The 18,624-nt window shown below is 46.4% G+C and overlaps 1 protein-coding gene across 4 annotated transcripts in view; it reads right to left on the bottom strand.

Annotated features, from left to right (window-relative positions):
• Positions 1 to 18,624, bottom strand: part of EIF2B3 (eukaryotic translation initiation factor 2B subunit gamma) — a 100,177-nt gene continuing 81,553 nt past the window's right edge. For 2 of the 4 annotated variants that reach the window (XM_080623166.1, XM_080623167.1), the window contains 2 exons: positions 12,090 to 12,193; positions 1 to 703 (listed from right to left, as the gene is read on the bottom strand). In XM_080623166.1, coding sequence (XP_080479292.1) covers positions 651 to 703; positions 12,090 to 12,193 — 157 coding nt within the window. In that variant the 3' untranslated portion in view covers positions 1 to 650. Of the gene's footprint in view, positions 704 to 12,089; positions 12,194 to 18,192; positions 18,305 to 18,386; positions 18,606 to 18,624 lie in introns of those variants that run through there. The other 2 variants (XR_013957414.1, XR_013957415.1) reach the window with 2 other exon arrangements.

The following is an 18,624-nucleotide window of genomic DNA, read 5'->3' as shown; positions in this document are numbered from 1 at the left end:
ACGCTCCTCCATCCCTCTCACATACTTGCTCTTGGGCAGGATTTCAAAGTAACAGCCCAAACTCAGCCCTGATGGAAATGGGTGCCAAACTCCTCAACTGCAGTACAGGAGAGGAGAGGCGCAGCTTAAACCCATCTGTGCTAAGGGGCAGCATCATGAGAGAGAGGAGGAGGCTGGCAGAGCCACCAGGCTGCAAAGAGCAGCCCTCATTACGTCTGTGTTCCGCTGCCCGCCTGCTGTGTTGATGAGATGCACCAGCCGCATCCCGAGCGGTCTCTCCCAGGCTCGGGGATGGTGGTGCAGGGCTGCAGGGACGTGGTTTACATCGCAGGGAGGGCGGCTAAGTCATTCTTTGGAGAGGGCACAGCCTGTGTGGTCCCTTCTGCTGGAAAAGTACAGTGTGTTCGGCGGGCGCAGGAACCGATATTACCCGGCACAAACCTGCATGCATCCCAATGAGGGGGGAAGGGCTAGTGGACACACCGCTCTGCAAATACTGCTTTATTAAGACATAAATATAAAGCTGCACAGGAAAGGAGCAATGACAGGGTAAACCGTGCCAGTACTGATGTGTACGGATGATCTTACGGCGCTTGAACATCTGGTTCTGCTGCTGGCTTCCATAAAATCATCTTTAAAACCTACTCCGGTTATATCTCCATCAGCTGTTCGGTGCCCACAATGACTTCATTAACATGTTTGGCTGAAAAGAGAGAGAGGGAGGAAGAGAAGAGGAATTGAGTTTGCCACAGTGCTTCAGACCTCGCATTTTGCAAATCCGCAACTATAAAACAAATGAGAAAAGCAGATTCTGGGGAGCTCAAACACGGATTCGCTGCCTTTCTGTGGACTCCAGCGTCAATCCCACACACATGGCAAGAGCCTAAACAACTGACTAAACATCAGGAGGTTTCCCTAATGAGTTTTCACATATATGTGTCACTACTAAACAAGAGAGCCCGGGACGGAAGTCACAGCTGCTGCTGACAGGTGTAATCCTTGGTTGAGGCGAAGAGCCCTCCACATCCGATGTGGAGATGTGACATAAAATTAGAGATCAGTAATGCAATCCGGCCCTGAAGAGTGCTGTGTGCCCTCAGACTGCAGAGAGTCTGGGGAGGAAAGGGGCTGCTGAGCATCTGGGGCCATCACGGAAGCAGGGTGAGATCCTCTCAGCAACCCCTGAGATCTCAACCTGGCCTCTGAAAAGAAAAGAACTTTTATTTATTTTGTAATTTAAATTTGACTTCTCCCTCCTGGATGAGGCTCTGGATGGAGCCTCTGCAAAAGTATCTGTGTGAAGCAAGGTCTCTGAGCGCTGTTATCACCTCTAAGGGGAACAGTGGACAGCCCTCCTCAGACTCCTTGTGGAGCAAATATGTTGGAGGGGCCAGTTCCACAAGGTCACTCCTCTGCCTGTTCCCAGGAGCTCTGCACAGCCCCAGCAGACACATTCATGTGCCAGTCCCTGCCCCAGCACTGTTAATGCACTGTACTGAAAGAGCCTTCCCTTTAAAATGCAAAAGCAGCTTGTCAGGGAAGGACTGCAAATAAGGGATTTGAAGCCAAAATAATAAAAACACGTAACTGAAAGCCCAGTGCCTAACCCCCCCCAACCATGTGGCCTCGGAGCATGACACAAAGCTGGTGTGCTCGAAGTGGGTGTCCTCAGGGTACCATGGGGGGAGGTGGTGAATCTAAATTGCTCTCTGGGAGCTGGACACCTATTCAGGTGGAGCTCAGGTGGTTTGACCCATGCCCTCAGGCTCTCCATCTCCCCTTCTGCACATTAGGAATAACAATCGGCTCTGGAGCCTGGGATAAAGCTCAAGGCTTGCGAGGTGCTGGGATACACTGATGGAGGTTGTGTTGTCCCCCACATCTTACACAGCAGTGGGGGTGGATAGCCAAGGATGATGGAAAGAACTGGTTGTGTTTTATTTACCCACCTAAAACTCCTCCCCTCAGGGGAGTGGATTTTGCAAGTCTGCTGCAAAACAAACATGCCACCTTTGGCTAAATGAAGAAATTCCTGGCAATCCCCAAGCTGGCTGGGCCAACACGATGCTTCTCTTGGTTTAAAATTCAAGGCATTACCTTTGCACCATGCAAACCAGTGCTCCAGAAAGGGTCTGATCAAAAACTGCTCTACAGACTTCAAGGAATATTGGACTGTGGCAAGATCATTTCCCAATACAACTCCAATCCTACGAACATATGGATCCTGCTGTCTCCTCAACCTGGCTTAGCCACATGACCTCCTTACGGAGACTCTTCATGAAGGCAAGAATAAGGGGATCAAGGAGCTGCTTCTCATCTTCAGCATCAGAATCATTTAGTTCTTTGCTCAGGGTATTCAGTGACAACTGACAATGAATCCTGGAGCCTCACGCTAACATCCTGAAGTTGGAATGTGGAGCCCCATCTCCAGCACTTTGGGCAGGATGAGCAGAGGTGGATGCAGTGCTCAGGAAAATGAGGGACTGACTGTATAAGTGCCAGGTGCAAGTGTGATGTAGGTAGCACCACACAACCTCTCCAGCACAGCTCTGCCAACAGCCCCAAGTCCAGCCTTCAGCACCTCTCTCCTCCCGTCCTAGACCCCACACAGCTTTGCCAAGGTACCTCAAATCCAACCTGCAGCACTTCTTGCTATAACATTCCTCACCCCAAACAACTTTCCCAATATATCTCAAACAGGCCCTGTAGCAACTCTTGTGACTCCATTCCTGAACCTCCTCCAAGCAACTACCTATCATGTTGATTTCTATGATGTGAATAAGACCCTGGCTACCATCCAGTGAGAGTAATTACGTTATGCCTCTGCAGATTAAACATGCCTTCATCTAGGCTTATAAAGAGCCATGTCAATTTATGGGTCTATATATAGGTTATCTGTAGCAACACTTTTTAATGAGGAACTTCTTTCTTTGCTTCAGACAGCATCCTGCACGGTCCTAAAAATGCAGAGCTGGGATGGGGCCTGTCACATACTTTGTTGCAGAGCTGGGTACCATCTGTTTGTATTGTGCACTGACATGCTTGCAGCTGACTTGTATCTTGCATTTTACACCTGATGAGTCCAAAAGACTACTTGGGAGTGGGCAAATAAGATTACTCCTATTTTACAGATGGGGAAACTGCGGCAGCAGTGAGTTTAAGGAGTTTAAAGGCATGTAGGAAATCAAAGCATGGATTCCCTCATCTCCATCCTTCTGCTCGTTTTGATCCATGTTGCCCAGATTTCCCAAAGTGAGCACACACAGCCTGCCTGGTATGTCACTGCTACCTCAGAGACTCCCATGAAATCTCCAAACTCATTTCTCCCTGTACAGGCTAAAAGAAAACACATGAATGTGCCTGCCTTAAATCTTCGAGAAAGTGTTTAAGTGATAAAGAGGAATGGTTTTGCTAGAAACAAAGCCTGATTCCGCACCCTGAGGGGATGCGATAGGCAGATAAGGATTCACCCTGCTTCCCTCTTCCCTTCCCAAAGCCCTCCTTGTGGAGGGAAGGGAATTCAGACTTCACTGTGTGTGCCAGAGAGCCAAGCTGCAGATAGCGTTTCATTATCAGCCATGGCTGCCGGTTGCCAGTGGCTCTGGCTGGTACCAGCAAGCTCAGTTCATGCAGAAACTCTGCCTGAAACTCTGGGGGAGGAGGGAGAAGTACCTCACATGCTTAGCTGTTCAGCTCCCTTCTCCTTCCCCAGCTCCCCATTAGGGATTTCTTACCAGGCTGCCTTTTATCTGACACTGGCATGGTTACAGATGCATTCAGCCCACAGAGAAAGAAGCGGGATTAGAGAAAGGACTTTCAGAAAGCCTTAGAGTTGGACTCCACAACCTTAAATCATGTTCAACTAGATCTTCTCCGATTGGGAGCATCTGGTGCTAAGCGAATCCAGAGCTGATCAACACATTCAACCTTCCTGATTAGCACTTTGCTTCAACTTGCTGATGCAGCCCAGCCTGAAGCCAGCCTGGGTTCTTGAACCCAGCATCCACGCGGATTTTACTGAGTCTAAATCAAAAACCTGTCACTTGTTAGAGATGCATTCCTGCTTTGGAAGACATTTGTTTACACATACTGTACACTAGCCCCTTAAAAACATACGCACAAGGCAAGCTGGGGAGCAGGGAGCAGCTTTTGGTGCTTGGCTAAAACCAAATTGTAACGCAAATAAACAGAGGGGCGGAAATGACTGCGCACAGGCCAGCACAAACCCCACCAGCACCCGGGGACCCCCGCTCCCCAGCCTTCCTGGCAGGTTCCTGCCAAGCTGCTCGCAGAAAGGGGATGCTGGAGCATTCCTTTAAAAGCCATGTGAAAGCATCTCCTTGTTGTTTGCTCAATTAGCCCCAGACAGATTGCTGCTGCTGCTGCTGGTGGCAACGCTGGGTTGTAAAGGAGGAGGGGAAGGAGGGGAAGGGGGGGGGGAAGGAGAGAGAGAGGGGAAAAAAAGGGTTAGGGCCTAGGCCCAGGACCACCACGAAGTTCCAGCCCTCAGGGGCTCCAGAAAACGTTCAGTTTACTCACTCAATTACATACACTGTTTTATAAACCCTTTAAAATAAAATAGAAAACAGTCCCTGGCACAGAATTACTGCTCTATTATACAGCAGTGATGAAAGCCACTGCTGTGTATTTGCTCTCTTTAAAGCAAGAGATAGTTTAACTTAAAAAACGAGGCAGGGGGGAGGGGAGGCTGCAGAAACGCATGCACGAAAACACGCTGTGGGTGGTTCCTACCACATTCACCCAGGACAGAAAGGATCAGAGAGTGGGAGAGAAGAGCAACTTGTCTCTGCAGTGATGGCTGGCCCTGGAAAAGCAGCCAGGTTGGGAGTGGGGGGAAAGGAACTGAAGGGGCTTAAGGGGATGGGAAGCAGCTGAAGCTTGACTTTGGGAGGCTGGAGGGTGTTTTAAATTACATGTAGAGATAAAGAAGGGAAGCAGGTGATGGGGGCTGATTTGTTTGTGTTTACAGAGCAATGGGGCTTTCCAGTCAAGGCCTGCTCGCTCCACAGCTACACGCTGTACTTACAGGATCACTGGAGATCAGGAGTGACAACGCTGTGGCCCTAAAGGCCATGAGTGCCTCACAGATTTGTCCGAAGTGCCTGAGGGTCTCCAGAGTGATGCTGCCCATGAGCTGGGTGCCCCTGCTGCTCCCAGGGGTGGGATGAGCAACTCATCCTAACGGCATTGGGAATGGAGCTGGTGGAAGCTTCATGTAGATCAGCTCTGGCCCATAGCTGGGTCTCCAGCCCATGGAATAGGCGGGCAGCAGAGACCTCATCCCAGTAATCATCCAGTGCACAGTGCCAGTGCTCACCTGGTTCAGCTGAGGCTTTATTCACTGTTCAACCAGTATTAACCCCTTTGCCCTCAAACCTGCCTGGGGAATAGACGTGTCTTGGGAGCGTAAAAGAGGCAACACTGAATTCAGTGCCTGAAGAGAGACGAATTTACTGTGGCTTGGAGCAGATGGATAGGGAGTGAAAGGTGTATGGGAAAGTGATTGGTCAGGGACCTATGAGAAAGGTTAGTAAAGGACGGGAGACCATGAGCTTGGGATGTGCCTGATAGCAAGCTTCTCAGGGAGAGAGGACACACTTGGAGTCCTAGTACTGGTACAGAGTCCTAGCAAAGTGCTAAAGAAAGGGACTGGACTGTACTGACCAATGCGCTCCCATGGACTATCACCACCTCACAGCAAATGTAAGCAGGGATCTCAGAAATGCCAGTCTGAAAGACTGTCCACACTTCCTGCCAAAATGGCAAAGATGTCGTATTTGCCTGGATACTGCTGCCTGCTGCGCTGGATGCAAGCAGAGGTCCCTTTCCTTTCTCATCGTCCTTTGGGGTGTTCTTCCTGGCTCTTTCATGTGGCTGGGCTCTAGCAGAGCACAAGTGGTTATTTTCTCTGCGTGGAGCATGTAAAAATATCTCCACAAGGTTACGAACTGCTGCCTTATGGGTAGACTCCACAATGGACATGCTGCGAATGTGGCAGCTCGTTTAACCCGCTCACTCGGGAAGCCTGAACTTCCCTGGCCAGGAATGACAGTGTGCACAAGTGTGACAGTCCCCAGTGGCATAGGGGAGGATGAAGTGTTGCTGGGTGGATATTACAGGGAAGTTTAATGCCACTGCTAAGGCCATAACTCATAAACCATTTTTATACAACTTGGAAAAGAGGCTTATTAGGATCAGTTAGAAATGTAGTCACTGCATGGTCACTGAGACAAAAATGACAAATACTTAAGAGACGCCTGTTTTAACTGCCAACAATATTTTTGTCACAGACACTCAGTAGTTAAACTGCTTTAGGGAACAAATCAGTTTTGCTATAAATTTATACCATTCCTACATCATCTCCAGCTCATCTTGCACCCCAGTGCACAGTATACATGTGTGCACTGTTTAGTCTGTGTCTGTTCTTCACGAGCTTTCCTAACTCCCATCTGTGCTGCAGCATGCTTTCTGATCCCGACCTTGTGTCGCGCTAAGTGTTTTCAGTTCCTGAAGACTTCACCAGGAGGTACTCAGCATCTTGCAAGAGCAGATGCTCACCCCTACTTGAATGCAGAGCACCAGCAAGTCCCTCAGTTACTTCCTGACCCTATCCTGCTAAATCTTGGCTGTGGTGAAGCATCCTCACAAGCAGTCACTCATCATATGTAGAGGTTTCATAAACTGTACCTGCCTTCAGAGGATGACATTAGAGAAAAATGTGCTCTTTGGCCCTCATTAAAATAAAACAATCTTACTCGGTTTCATTGAGAAGTCCTAGGACTCCAAGCTTGGAACAGGACTTGGAAAATGATTGGAAACGGGAGCCAGTCCTTACTGGATATGTGCCTTTTTCAGTTCTTGTGAGAAACCACAGAGCTTTGGCTATGTGATAAGCCTCTGGAAAAAAAAAAAATCTCAGTTTGCACGTGTTCTCAGGAGGGCAGCTAAAAGCTCCAGGGACTGTCTGCAGTGAGCACTCTCGACCATGGAAGTGCAGGAGGAAGGCAGAGTTTCCCCCACACTTTTATCCCTGCTCTATGGACCAGTGCAGTGCACAGAACTGCTTCCCTCCTGTGCCCAGAACAATCCTGCCTGGCCACGATAGTGGTACAGAATGGGATGCAGTCTGACTCAAACCAGACAGGGAGCAAGTGCCAGATGGGAAATGGAGCATGGGACTGTTAGGCAAGGGGACTGGAAATAGCAGCTATGGTCAGACCAGAGGAGCAGTCAGGTGGATATTTGGGAATAACCAAGTAAGAGGGAAAACCAAAGAGAGGACTAGGAATGGGATGACTCTGGTCCTGGGACAATGACATAGCATGGACCTGTGAAGTCAGGATCATGTCGGACATAGCAGATGTAGTTGGGGCTCAATGCCAATGTTGGGAACAGGAGCAGTAAAGTCTACAATAACCGCAGCCTTCTCCTCCCAGTACCAGGAGTGGATCTGAGGGCTGCTGATGCCCATGGGCATCTGTGAAACCTCCTGCAAAGAGTTTCTCTTGTCCCACTGCAGATCCAGCTCCTTTTAATGAAGATGATCCATCACTATCAGTTCCCATCAGCTGAAGCAGCAAAAAGCAGTACAGTGGAGTTCAAGTTTCTGACACTGCTAATGGTCCGTGCAAGGGCCAATCCTGCATAATAAAACTTTTCTTGTTTCTTTTTTCAGTGGACTGAACCTTCCCTCCCAACATTCACAAAGAAAATGCTAAGGCTAAAATGTCAAGTCTGTAATAGGAAATGCCATATGTAACATGCAACTTCAGCACTTAAGTGGGCCAGTCCAAATGAATGGGTACACGATTGGAATCTCCCTGTCTCTCAGGTCTCTGTAAAACAGAGAAAAAAGCAACCACGTTCAAACTGAGGAGGTAAAATGTGAAGCTGTTAACAGTTGTGAAGCATTAAGATGACAAATGTTGCAGAAAAGCCTTAGAAAGGAAGGATCTTGTCTCTTGCATAGTGTGCAGTAATTAAGGTTTGAGACACAAACTGCAGCAAGACAGGAAAATGAGGAATTTGGAAAGCCCCCGCATTCAGCAAGCACTACTCATTCTGGATGTTGACTGTGTCAAAGCATCAAGGAAAATAAAAATATATGGTGGCATAAAAACTGCACAGGAACAAGCACACTGAAGTTCTAGTCTACAGCCTGACCACAGAGGTAATGCTGCTACTAAGTATGCACCAGGATACCAAGCTAAGATGACATCAGCATCCTGAATGCTGGTATTTTTTCCCTTTCTGAACATATGCTTTGTGGCAACAACACTCCTGTAATGCACTTTTGCGATGTGCAATGACTCAAGCTGTCCTTAAACAACACTGGCTCCATAATTCCCAATGCACATAAAACATCCCTGCCCCAACAACAACAGAGATGAGGGTGAGAGATAACACGGTGAGTTTTATGTCAATTTTGCTAGTTCTATCCTACATGTGTGTGTGTCATTACCATCTCTGTTCCTGGTGTTGCTTTGAAGAAAGGTTAGGCCCTTTACTGTGTATGCCTCTTCCCGGATAACCTATACCAGATGTATAACATACTCCCTGCTGAATCTGGCCTAGAGATTCCTTTGGGAACTGTACTTACTGACTCTAGGGCTCATCTGACTCCTCGACTGGCCCATCACCAGCACTCCCTCCCTCTAGTCCTACTTCAATGCTGCTTTTGAGCTCCTCTTTTAAAATAGGTTCATCAAAAAGGCTGGAGCATGATTCTAATAACTGTCTTCAAAACAGTGATTGAATGCTCTGCACAATTAAGTTCTTCCAGAACTGCCGCCTGCCATTTCCTACCCCTTTAATAATTACCTCCTTTTTCTTAGATACCAAAGTGTTTTTCAAACTGCTACCTGCGTGAGGTAGCTTCACAAAGCCCATCTGTTAATTCTCTGCTGGCAAATTCCTTAAATTAAAGTATCAAAGAGGAAGGAAAGTGGATGCTTCCTAAGCATGGTAATAAAAGCAGTAGGAAGAGAACAGTATGACTCTCAGGAGGCACGGCTTGCAAATCCAGAAGTTTAATAGAACTCCATACCTTGACTTTAACAGAGGCACTTAAAAGTACCATCTCTGGCCAGTGCTGTGATGGGGCTTAAGTTAATGTGAGACTGGGACATCATGGCTGACAGTTACCTGCCCCCCCCGTGTCTCTAACTTTCTTTTCAGGTTGACAATACTAAGCTGCATCTGATCTACCCCAGTAACCAGTGTTGGAGTGTTCCCTCTAGTTAGGTGTCCAGAGCTTTGCCAAGCCCCATTATTAAGTGATGAGGTCTCCCGCCATGTCCCCAGGGAGATTATCCCACAGCCTACCAGACCACATCGTTAGGAAAATGTTCCAGATAGCCAACCTAAATTGTGTTTAATTCAATCCCATTACTCCCAGCTGTACCATTTGGACCACCCTAAATATGCCCATATTCTTCCACAGAAGGAAAAGGATGAGAGCTGGTTTGAGTTAGGTTTGCCTATCATTTGTGGTAGCTGTTCTCCTGCCATCCTCCTTGCATGGGACTGGAGTTCATTTTATGAAAGGAGGTCAGAGCAACACTGGCTCAAAGAGCTCCTGTACCCCGAGCACTGTGGCCAGAACTCGTACAGCAAAGCAGGGAGCACACAGCCAGTTCTGCAGCAAAGTCAACTGTGGGATTTGCCTGGGGCTGTGTAGGATGATTCAGGGATATTTCTACCTTTGATGAATCCTGGCTGATGCTCTGGAATAAGGGACTGCTGCATTTCTATTTTTTTCATGTTTCTGGGAAGGTGTACACAGGTTTGCTGAGGAGGTTTCTAGCATGTAACTCCCAGACTAGGGTCAGCAGCCAGCTGCTACCGCTTACGTCTGCTCCAGTGTGATCAGCTTGCAACAAAAGGTGGCTCCAACCCAAGAGAAAGAGGTTTTTTTTTCCTAACCTGGCCATGGAAGCTCGAGTTTGAAGAAGGAAAAGTTACCAAACAGAACAACACAGCCAAAGTCTTGATGAAAGGAGGAATATGGAAACAGACTTACAGGGCCACACCAAAAGCTTGGCACAAGATACAGGAAGTCTTGGGCAGGGGAAAGGAAGTCATGGCATGCTTTCACAGTGAAAAAGAGAGGGCCCAGTTTACTACAGGACCAGCCAAGGTCAGAAGAGACATGCTGGGCTGGAAAGACTCCATAGTTCAGGAAGTAAGTCATGAACTTCGCAGACAGATCCCAGACCACCAAGGAGAATCTGACCCCCAGCCCAAAGAAATTCCAGAATGGTTAGGAAACTGAGGCAGGGAAATGAACTGAGCCTTTATTATTTTTTCTTGCTCAGCATAATGGTGTATTCATGATCTACCTGAGCGTGTCTTTGCTAACGTCAATCATAGGTTTCTGAACAGTTTAACTAGAGGGCCACAGACTCATTAAGAAGTGGGTTTAAGCTTTGGAGAGGTGAGCGGCAGTAGACTACAAAAATAGGCAAACAAACCACAGGTTATAGCTCCGTTACTCTCCCTGCAAATACATCTGCAGACCCTGAAAAATATTCAGACAAGGACAATCAAGAAGAACGAATGATTTCCATTCTAAAATCAACCAGACTAGGATCTGCACCCCGGAAGAGACTACTGATGTGAGCCAGGTCAAAGGGTGATATTTCTGTTTGATATAATCTACGAAAGAAATCGTACAAATTCCTATTTCCTAAAATACAAGCTGAAGCTACACTCCGTCTCCTCACAGTTCATGCTGCAGGTTAACAAACAAACATGAGCTGATTCAGCTCTCCTAGTGATTCACGCAGATGTGGTGCTTAGGGACGTGGTTTAGTGGTGGACTTGGTAGTGTGGCAGTAGTAGGTTAATGGTTGGGCTCACTGATCTTAAAGGCCTTTGATTCTATGATTCTATGTTCAGGCATCATAAATAGTGCAAATCTTCAGTGATAGGGGGGCAATGAACACTGCAAAGGCCACTGATTTAGACTGATGTGATGGGCAAAGCCATGAGTAGGCAAAGACTCTGGCATACAGGAACCAAGACCACAGTGCACAGAACACTCACTGGGTGTTTCCTACAGTATCAGAGACGTGCAACTGCAAAATCAATACATTGTTTTCAGGAGTCTTTTTTACTTTTAGTTTCAATTTAAAGGAAAATTTGTCACATGCATAACTGACAGTAGGCTACTCTATACTGCCTTAAATGTAAACCCTGCTCTGTACCACAACACTTACAATTGAGAATCCACCCATAAAGACAAAGCAAGCAAACAAATCCTGATTTGAGTAAATAACTTCACATGGAGCCTGAAAAGGAACTCACTTTTGTCCTCAGTCCACACCCTAGAGTGGGGATCTGCCAAACCCCAACAATAAATATTCATTAAAAGCCCTCTGCTTGGGATGCAGTCACTGAGACAGCCATTTCCTGCCCATTATCTCTTAAGGCAGGAAATCAACAGTTCCACTTAGGTGGTTACCACCCCGAGCCCTCCCCACACACGCTTCCTTGGCTTAAATTTGCCCAAATGAAGGCCACGTAGCTGTAATCTCTCTGAAGTCCCAAAATAGCATTTCATGGCAGTAAAGCAGATCTGAACATAGCTGCCCTTGTATTTAGTACTGAGCAGTATGATACTCCATCTCGAGCTCTTCCTTGGAGCAAGGTGAATAGGAGCACGCTGGCATTGTGGGTTGGTAGCATCTACAGAGAAGGATGTCTGTGCGATCAGTAATTTGACTGACGAAGATTACTAGTCCAAGTAACGGCTCCTTCTGCTGAGGACAACTCCAGGCTGATCTAATTGTGGTCTCTGGGAAAAGACTGTCTTAGCACCCAATCTTTCTTTATAACAACAACAACAACAGACCTTTTCTGCCAACTTCAGAGGAGCAAGTCCCTGAACTATTCTTATGCCCAGAAGCTGTACTTTCCATGAAAAGCCAACACCAATATTACAGGACACCACGCTCAAGAACTGCCACCATTTACTGGCACTTCATGAAGAAGCAGGAGTAAAGCCTCAAGGGAAGAACTTCTGAAAATGATTACAAAAGCACTGTAAATCCAGCTCCATTGCTTACCTTTGGTTTCCAGCCTCTGATCGCTTCCAATCAAACAGTCTTTGATGTCTGCACCCTTCTCTATTATGGCGTTATGACAAATGACACTGCCCTGAAGACAGCACCTACAAGATAAACACAAAGCAAAGCAAGAAAATAATTTAAAATGACAGGTACAAAACAAAGGTATCCACCGGGATATCTAACGAGCATGTGACATGATCCTGTAAGCAGGTTCAGTTCTCTCTTTTCTCAGGAACTCCACTATTCTTTTCCTGATCCTCACACCCAGTTACTGGAAAAAATTAAATGCCAGCTGTCAGAACGGGTTTGCAAAAAAGGGTTTCCAGTTTTCCCTCCTGTTAGAACAGCTTTCCTCTACATTTCCTTAACAGAATAAACACTGCCAGAGGATTTCATGGACAAGACGCTGGCCTGGGAGTTGGGGCCTGGATCAGGTCTTGCGTTTTCCACAGACAGTCTGGGTAACTACAGCAGTGGGTTCTCTGCTCAGCTCCTCAGTTCAAAAGAGGAGCCCAGTCCTTCTCTCTGTATTTTTCTGAGAAGTTCCCTATGTTCCAGCATGCCAGGCAGTAAGCAGGGATTGGGAGAAGGGACAGTTCAATACCTCAGCTGGTTGGCTTTGCTCATGCTGCATTCAAATACCCAAACATGACCACTCTGCACTGAACCAATGTAACCCACACTGGATCTGCTCTACCTGCCTTGGATATCTTCACACTCACGTAGCCTTTGACATCAGAAATGCTACACAGGATGGAACTTTACCAAAAGTCACCTTCTTCCAAAATATGTTTGAATCTGTGATAAACAGCTTTCAAATCTGCTGATCTGACTGTTCAGATAGGAAAGAAATTCAGAGTCCAAGTGCTGGCTTTGTAACTCCTCTGTTGAGAGATGCTCAGTGAGTTTGGTCTGAGCCCCTCCATGCAGTAAAATGGAAGTTGTGAATCTTTACTAGTGTCAGTGATGTGTCCTGAAATGCTCTTCACTCAGCACCACGAGTCCTGTTAAATTCCTTCCAAAGCTACAGAGAAAAAACAAGCTACGATGCAAATTATTTGTTTCCTTATTTTCACATGTGCAAAGATAAGCAAGAAGACAAACTGTCATTGAAGGACACAGAATTTGAAGGCACTAAGCTAAGAAGTGTCTAAAAATACTAAGCCTAACATACCAGCTGATTGAGAAGAAGGTGTAAGCAAGATCTGTAACTCCAGGGAGATGCAGGTCATCTGCTCCCCCATATTAACCCTGCTGTGAAGCATGGCATTTCGTATCTTCTCCCCAGTATTTCTGCTAATATTAAGTACAACAACTGTGAATATTCTTGCTATCCTCAGTTGAACAGCTGATCTCAGTCATGAATTTCTGCATCGTGGGTGCCACAGTTCAATGACCTGCAACCATTCCCCACCTTGGTCACAAGCATCACCACTACTCATTGCACTACTGAAACACAGCTGCACCACACCATCAGGCTGCCCCATGGCCAGAATTGTTACCCTGGAGTCTGAACTAACAGCATAGAGGGGTTTTGGTATCAGGTCGAAGCCCTAAGCCTCCATTCTGTACTGAATGGAGAGCTAGCTGGCTGTGGTCCTTAGGAGAAGAGAGAAACATCACTCCTCACTCCAGACTGCTGATCCTAAAATTAATTCCTAGTATTTTCCTGCTCACACATCATTATTATCTAGTATACAGAATGTGCCATTAAACATATTATGATTCTGTTGCTTTTGTGAGTCAGAGCAGAAACCATCTGCCCCACAAAACCAGCATTAATTCTGCAGGACTAAAAGCAGTAAAACCGGACCTCAGTCGCAGTGGTTAGCAGTTACGACCCCCCTTGAACAGACTGTCCCCTCTGAACAATTATTCTTTTAACTCAGTTAAACTCCCCCTCCTCTGACCTATAAGGAGGCAATGTGAGCAATTATTCCACAAGTAACCAGCTCAGGTTGCCTTGGCAAGGATTTTACTAACATGTTAATAAGATAAAAAGCGGCAAAGATACACAGCAGACCCCTGCCTGCCTTTGCTCTCACACTGTCACGATCTGCTTCCTTTCCAATAGCTTCATGTGCCCGCACAGCAGCTCAGGCCATCGTCTTGCGCAAGAGCAATCACTGAGAGCAACTCTGTCTTCCTCTAGGGAGGAAGGACTGCCCACCGCTGCCATCCTGACTTAGCTTTCAGCAGGACTAGCGAGGGAGATGGGAGAGGTTGCTCACTTCCCACTGAAATGGCTCCCATCCAAAATGCACACTCCAAAATACCTCCTCCTGAGCTAGGCGGATGAGAGCTTTCCCCTGCAAACTTTTAGGTTCCCACCATCTATCATGTCTTCTGAGCATGAGAGCAGCTGTGAGTGCACTCCACCTCTCAACATCATCCTCATGCAGGAGGATATTCCCCAACAGAGAGATTTAAGCTGCTGGTCTGGAGTTCAGGCTGGAGAATATTGGATGTGCATTCAGAGCCTACTTGGGGATAGTTTTTCAACTAGCATTGTAACCAAGAAACTGCTGATGACATTAACATCAAAGATAAGGGAGGTTCCTGCCAAACCATTTGCTGGGAGGGACAGGCCAGGGAACCAAGACGAACTTGTCTGTGCCAGGTGTTTGCAAACCAACCATTCCCTAGTGCCAAGGTAAAACAAAACGCAAGAACTCCACCACCCCGGGAGTTTCTTAAAACTTATAAACCCAACCAACTGCAGGAGTTTTAAAACCATACTCGATGCTCAGATTACTCCAATCACACAAACCAGCAGCGAATCCGGCTTTTATTGCTCAAGTGGAACAAAACTTCAAGAGATAAAAACACAATTTGTGGGTGTTCCCTTCACCCGCTGACAGATGTAACACAGCCATTTTGAAACCACTTGTAAATGCCTTTTTTTTTTCAAGAAGTATGTTATAAAAGCCTGCCAAGAGAAGTATTTTGTGTGTTTATTTAATTTTTACTATTTTTTTAAGTTGAAGAGTAAGGAATAAACTTTTATTCTCTTACAGGGTTACTATCACATCTTGGGACACTCTGCCATATTCTCCTTGGCTAAACAGCCACCGTGGCTCCTGCCTTGCTTAACAATTAGGTGCTATTAGTCCTCAAAGGTGCTCCAACAGCATCCCGCTCCATCCACACTGTCGTGTGTGTGCATACACACACATTTGATGTACTGCTTTATAATGCAAACCATATTTCTCCCCCCCTCCCTGAAAACGTAGTATATTTTTAAACTTTTCAGCACGGTGAAAACGGATATCTCCTGACCTTAAAATCCAAAGAGCATGTTCAAACCCACAAGAGGAACTAATTTGGGGCATTTGATTTATGGCCGAAATTTCAATTTGAATTTGTTTTAAGTGTAATCACAAACTGAAAGTCTGGCAGCTGGGTGTTTTTTAGAAAATAAATAAAAATATATTCGGTGTGCGTCTGCATTCTGCAGAGAGCATTTTACAAGCCCAGTCCTGTAGTGGGAACAGATGTAGCTAAGACATTAATTTGTACTACAGGTACAACGTGCGAATGGAAGCATACGCGTGTACGTCTGTGTCTGTGCACACGTATGTGCGTGTGTCTTACAGAGAGGCTGACTTTGGGGTGGGTTTTTTTCTTTGGAAGGGAGAGAACAAGAGCAAAAGGAGTAGTGGCCAAGGAGGCATGGGGGGATTACAAGGATTTAGGTCTTTAAACTGCAGACCACCTAACAAGATCACTCTGAAATGCCACTAATTTCAGTTAAGGCCACAGACCTCCCTTCCTCTGCCCTCCCTCTCTTCCCCCATTGTAAACAACTAATCCCAGCAGAAAACAACAGAGAGCAAAATGTACACACATTCTGCAACATTCCAGGTCCTTCTTTATCTTTTATTTATTTTTCTAAAAGGTCAGCCTATGTATGGAGGGAGGGGGGAGGGGAAGAAAGCCAAAAAACCTCAAGTCCATCTCTTGTGTGGGCTTGAAGGAAGCTGGGAGAAAGCAAAGTCCAAGAGCATACAATATGGAGCTTTTATAGCACAGCAATTCCTCGACTCAGCTTACTTTTCCCTCCCTCTGTTTGTGGCAAAGTCACATAGCTTTAAACCAGAGGACAGGGTGGTCGATTACATCTGAAAGAAATGTAAAGAATTGAGAAAGAATTCCATCTCCTATCGACATTATAAATAAGGAAGTATTAGTCCCAGAGACAGGCTGATTTATGCAGCCCTGGAACTGCTGACTTTCAGCCTGTGTATCGGTCTATAAATCAAACTCTTAAATCAAGTGTGTCAATTGCCACAGCACTGCGATACTTAGGAGAAGCAAGGCACCTACCACTGAAAGCAGGAAGATTGCCAGGGGACTGAGGTGCTGTACCCTTCTTAATTTTCTAAAGTGTAAATCTGAGATCAAACATCCTTTGCGGGAACGGGAAATCAAAATACGCAGTGCTCAGCACACTGGGAGCAGGCTGCAGGAGTCCAAGACACAACCCCCTAATTACAGGCTACCCACTGATTATTTAGGGCTCTGTGATTAAAGTGATGAACGCTCCTGGGAGAAAGGGGCTTAAGTAACTGAGGTCAAGACCTCAACTGCAGCTCTCGCCCTAGTTGTGCAAGCTTAGGAAGGTATGAATGTCACAGGTTTGCCTTACAGCAAATCTCCTGAAATGCCAGTGGAAGTTATCCAGGTCTGCTAGTTTAATCCAATTGTGCCAAACCCCCGACATAATCTTTGTTGGGCAGCAAAGCAAATGAGGTGTTGAAAATGCAACGCTTAAAACTATACACTCACGAGGAAGAAAGAGCCTGGAGCACAGAGCTTAGGGCAGCCTGTTGGCACTGCCATGCCATGCTAAGAAGCCGGGTCTCTTGGTCCTCCAGCTGAGCTACGGAACAGAGAGACTGACTCAGGAGTTAAAAGCAAAGGGTGACATGCCTCGGCAGCTACTTTGCTGACTGAGGGGTAACAGCTGTGGATTCTCCTGGGAGCAACATCCCATTCTGCCCTGACCAAGAAGATAACAGCAACAACAGGCATCTTAATGACACCGAGAGGTGGCAAGGAGAAGGATAGAACTCTAAAACCTATGAGCAACCCTTCAAGGAATCCCGTTAGCTAGCGAGTCGGTGGCTGGGACACACGACCACAGGATTGAAGCACAAAGACCATGGGAAAACAAGGAAGAGCCAAAAACGCTACTAGGAAACTTGAGAACCTGAAATGTTGCCTTCACCAACATGCTTTACACACCAATAGACTTTTATACCAACACGTTTTTTCGCGTGAACTCAGGGCACTGTGAATCTCACGATATACACTCAAGTAAATACCAAAGACTACAATAGGTGCCAGCAGTACGTGCTATAATTTATAGATACATTTCAAAGCAAGCATTCTTAAGTGAATTTGGGCTTTGATCTTCTGTTTTTCCCCTTGGGGGTAACAAAATCATTCTACCAACCCCCCTAAATTCTTCACCCCTCTCTGAGGGTGTTTTCACTAAGGAACTTGTTTCATGTCTCTTTTCTAGCCAAGCTCATCACTGTGGTATGGCTCCTTTACGCTTCTTCCCCACACCCTAAACATTTTGCATTACATATTGCATATACTTGCCAGCACTCGTATTTTCCAGTGAAAGTTCAACTGACCTTACAGGATTGCCTCAAACCTACCTTAATGTGTTTTATTAAGTGAAACTTGGGCTGCTGGGGGAGGTCGCCTGGAAGGTTGTGCCTCACCTCTGAAACTTCAGTTAAATCCAGCTGATCTTGGAACAAACAAATTGGCGGCCTTTCATGTAGCTGCAAGCTCGGGTTTGCACACTCCAGCAAACGCACGCTGCAAGGAGTTTGACACCAGGAAACCCCACACACAGGGAAACTGACCTCCCTCTGGATTCTCTCTTGCAGAGTGGGAGGGCCATGTCCTGCACAATTTTACACTCAGCTGATGACTGGGAAAAGCTATTGCTGTCTATGTGAAGGTAACAAAGCAGAAAAATGATATACTTACTCCCATCTCTGGGTTTGCTTTACTTTCTCGCTAGCTGGCACAGTCAGGCTGAGCAGAGTAACTGGCACACACAGCAGAAAGACGCGTTCTCTGGGGTTTTCCAATGGCAATTCTGGGTTAAGACCTATAGCCCTCCATAGGACATTATTGGTTAAATCAGCTTCTGCACCGTATGTTGCTAGGTTGACAAGGAAAAGGGTTTTCTAAAAGTCAGTTACAAACTGAGCCTGGCTTCTTAGAGCCAAGCAGAACTTGTTTGACCCCACAGTCCCCTTAGGAACTTACAGGCACAAACCTGGCACAATGTGGTCATTTCTTCCTTTTCCACACCCAGGTTGGGGAAGATTTTCAGAGCACCAGAGATGCTCAAACCCGAATTCCCACGAAAACTCAACAGCAATCAGTTGCTTGTGAAAAATCTCCATACTCTTTGATTAGACCCATGTGGCTAGCAGGAGGCAGAAGCTTATTCATAGCTCCAAAGTCAGATGTACCACTGGCCACCTGAAGAAGCAGATCAGCA

The sequence above is a fragment of the Psittacula echo genome (genome assembly GCF_963264785.1).
Source record: "Psittacula echo genome assembly, chromosome: 7".
Classification (NCBI taxonomy): domain Eukaryota; kingdom Metazoa; phylum Chordata; class Aves; order Psittaciformes; family Psittacidae; genus Psittacula; species Psittacula echo.
This window is presented reverse-complemented; position numbering and strand designations above follow the sequence as displayed.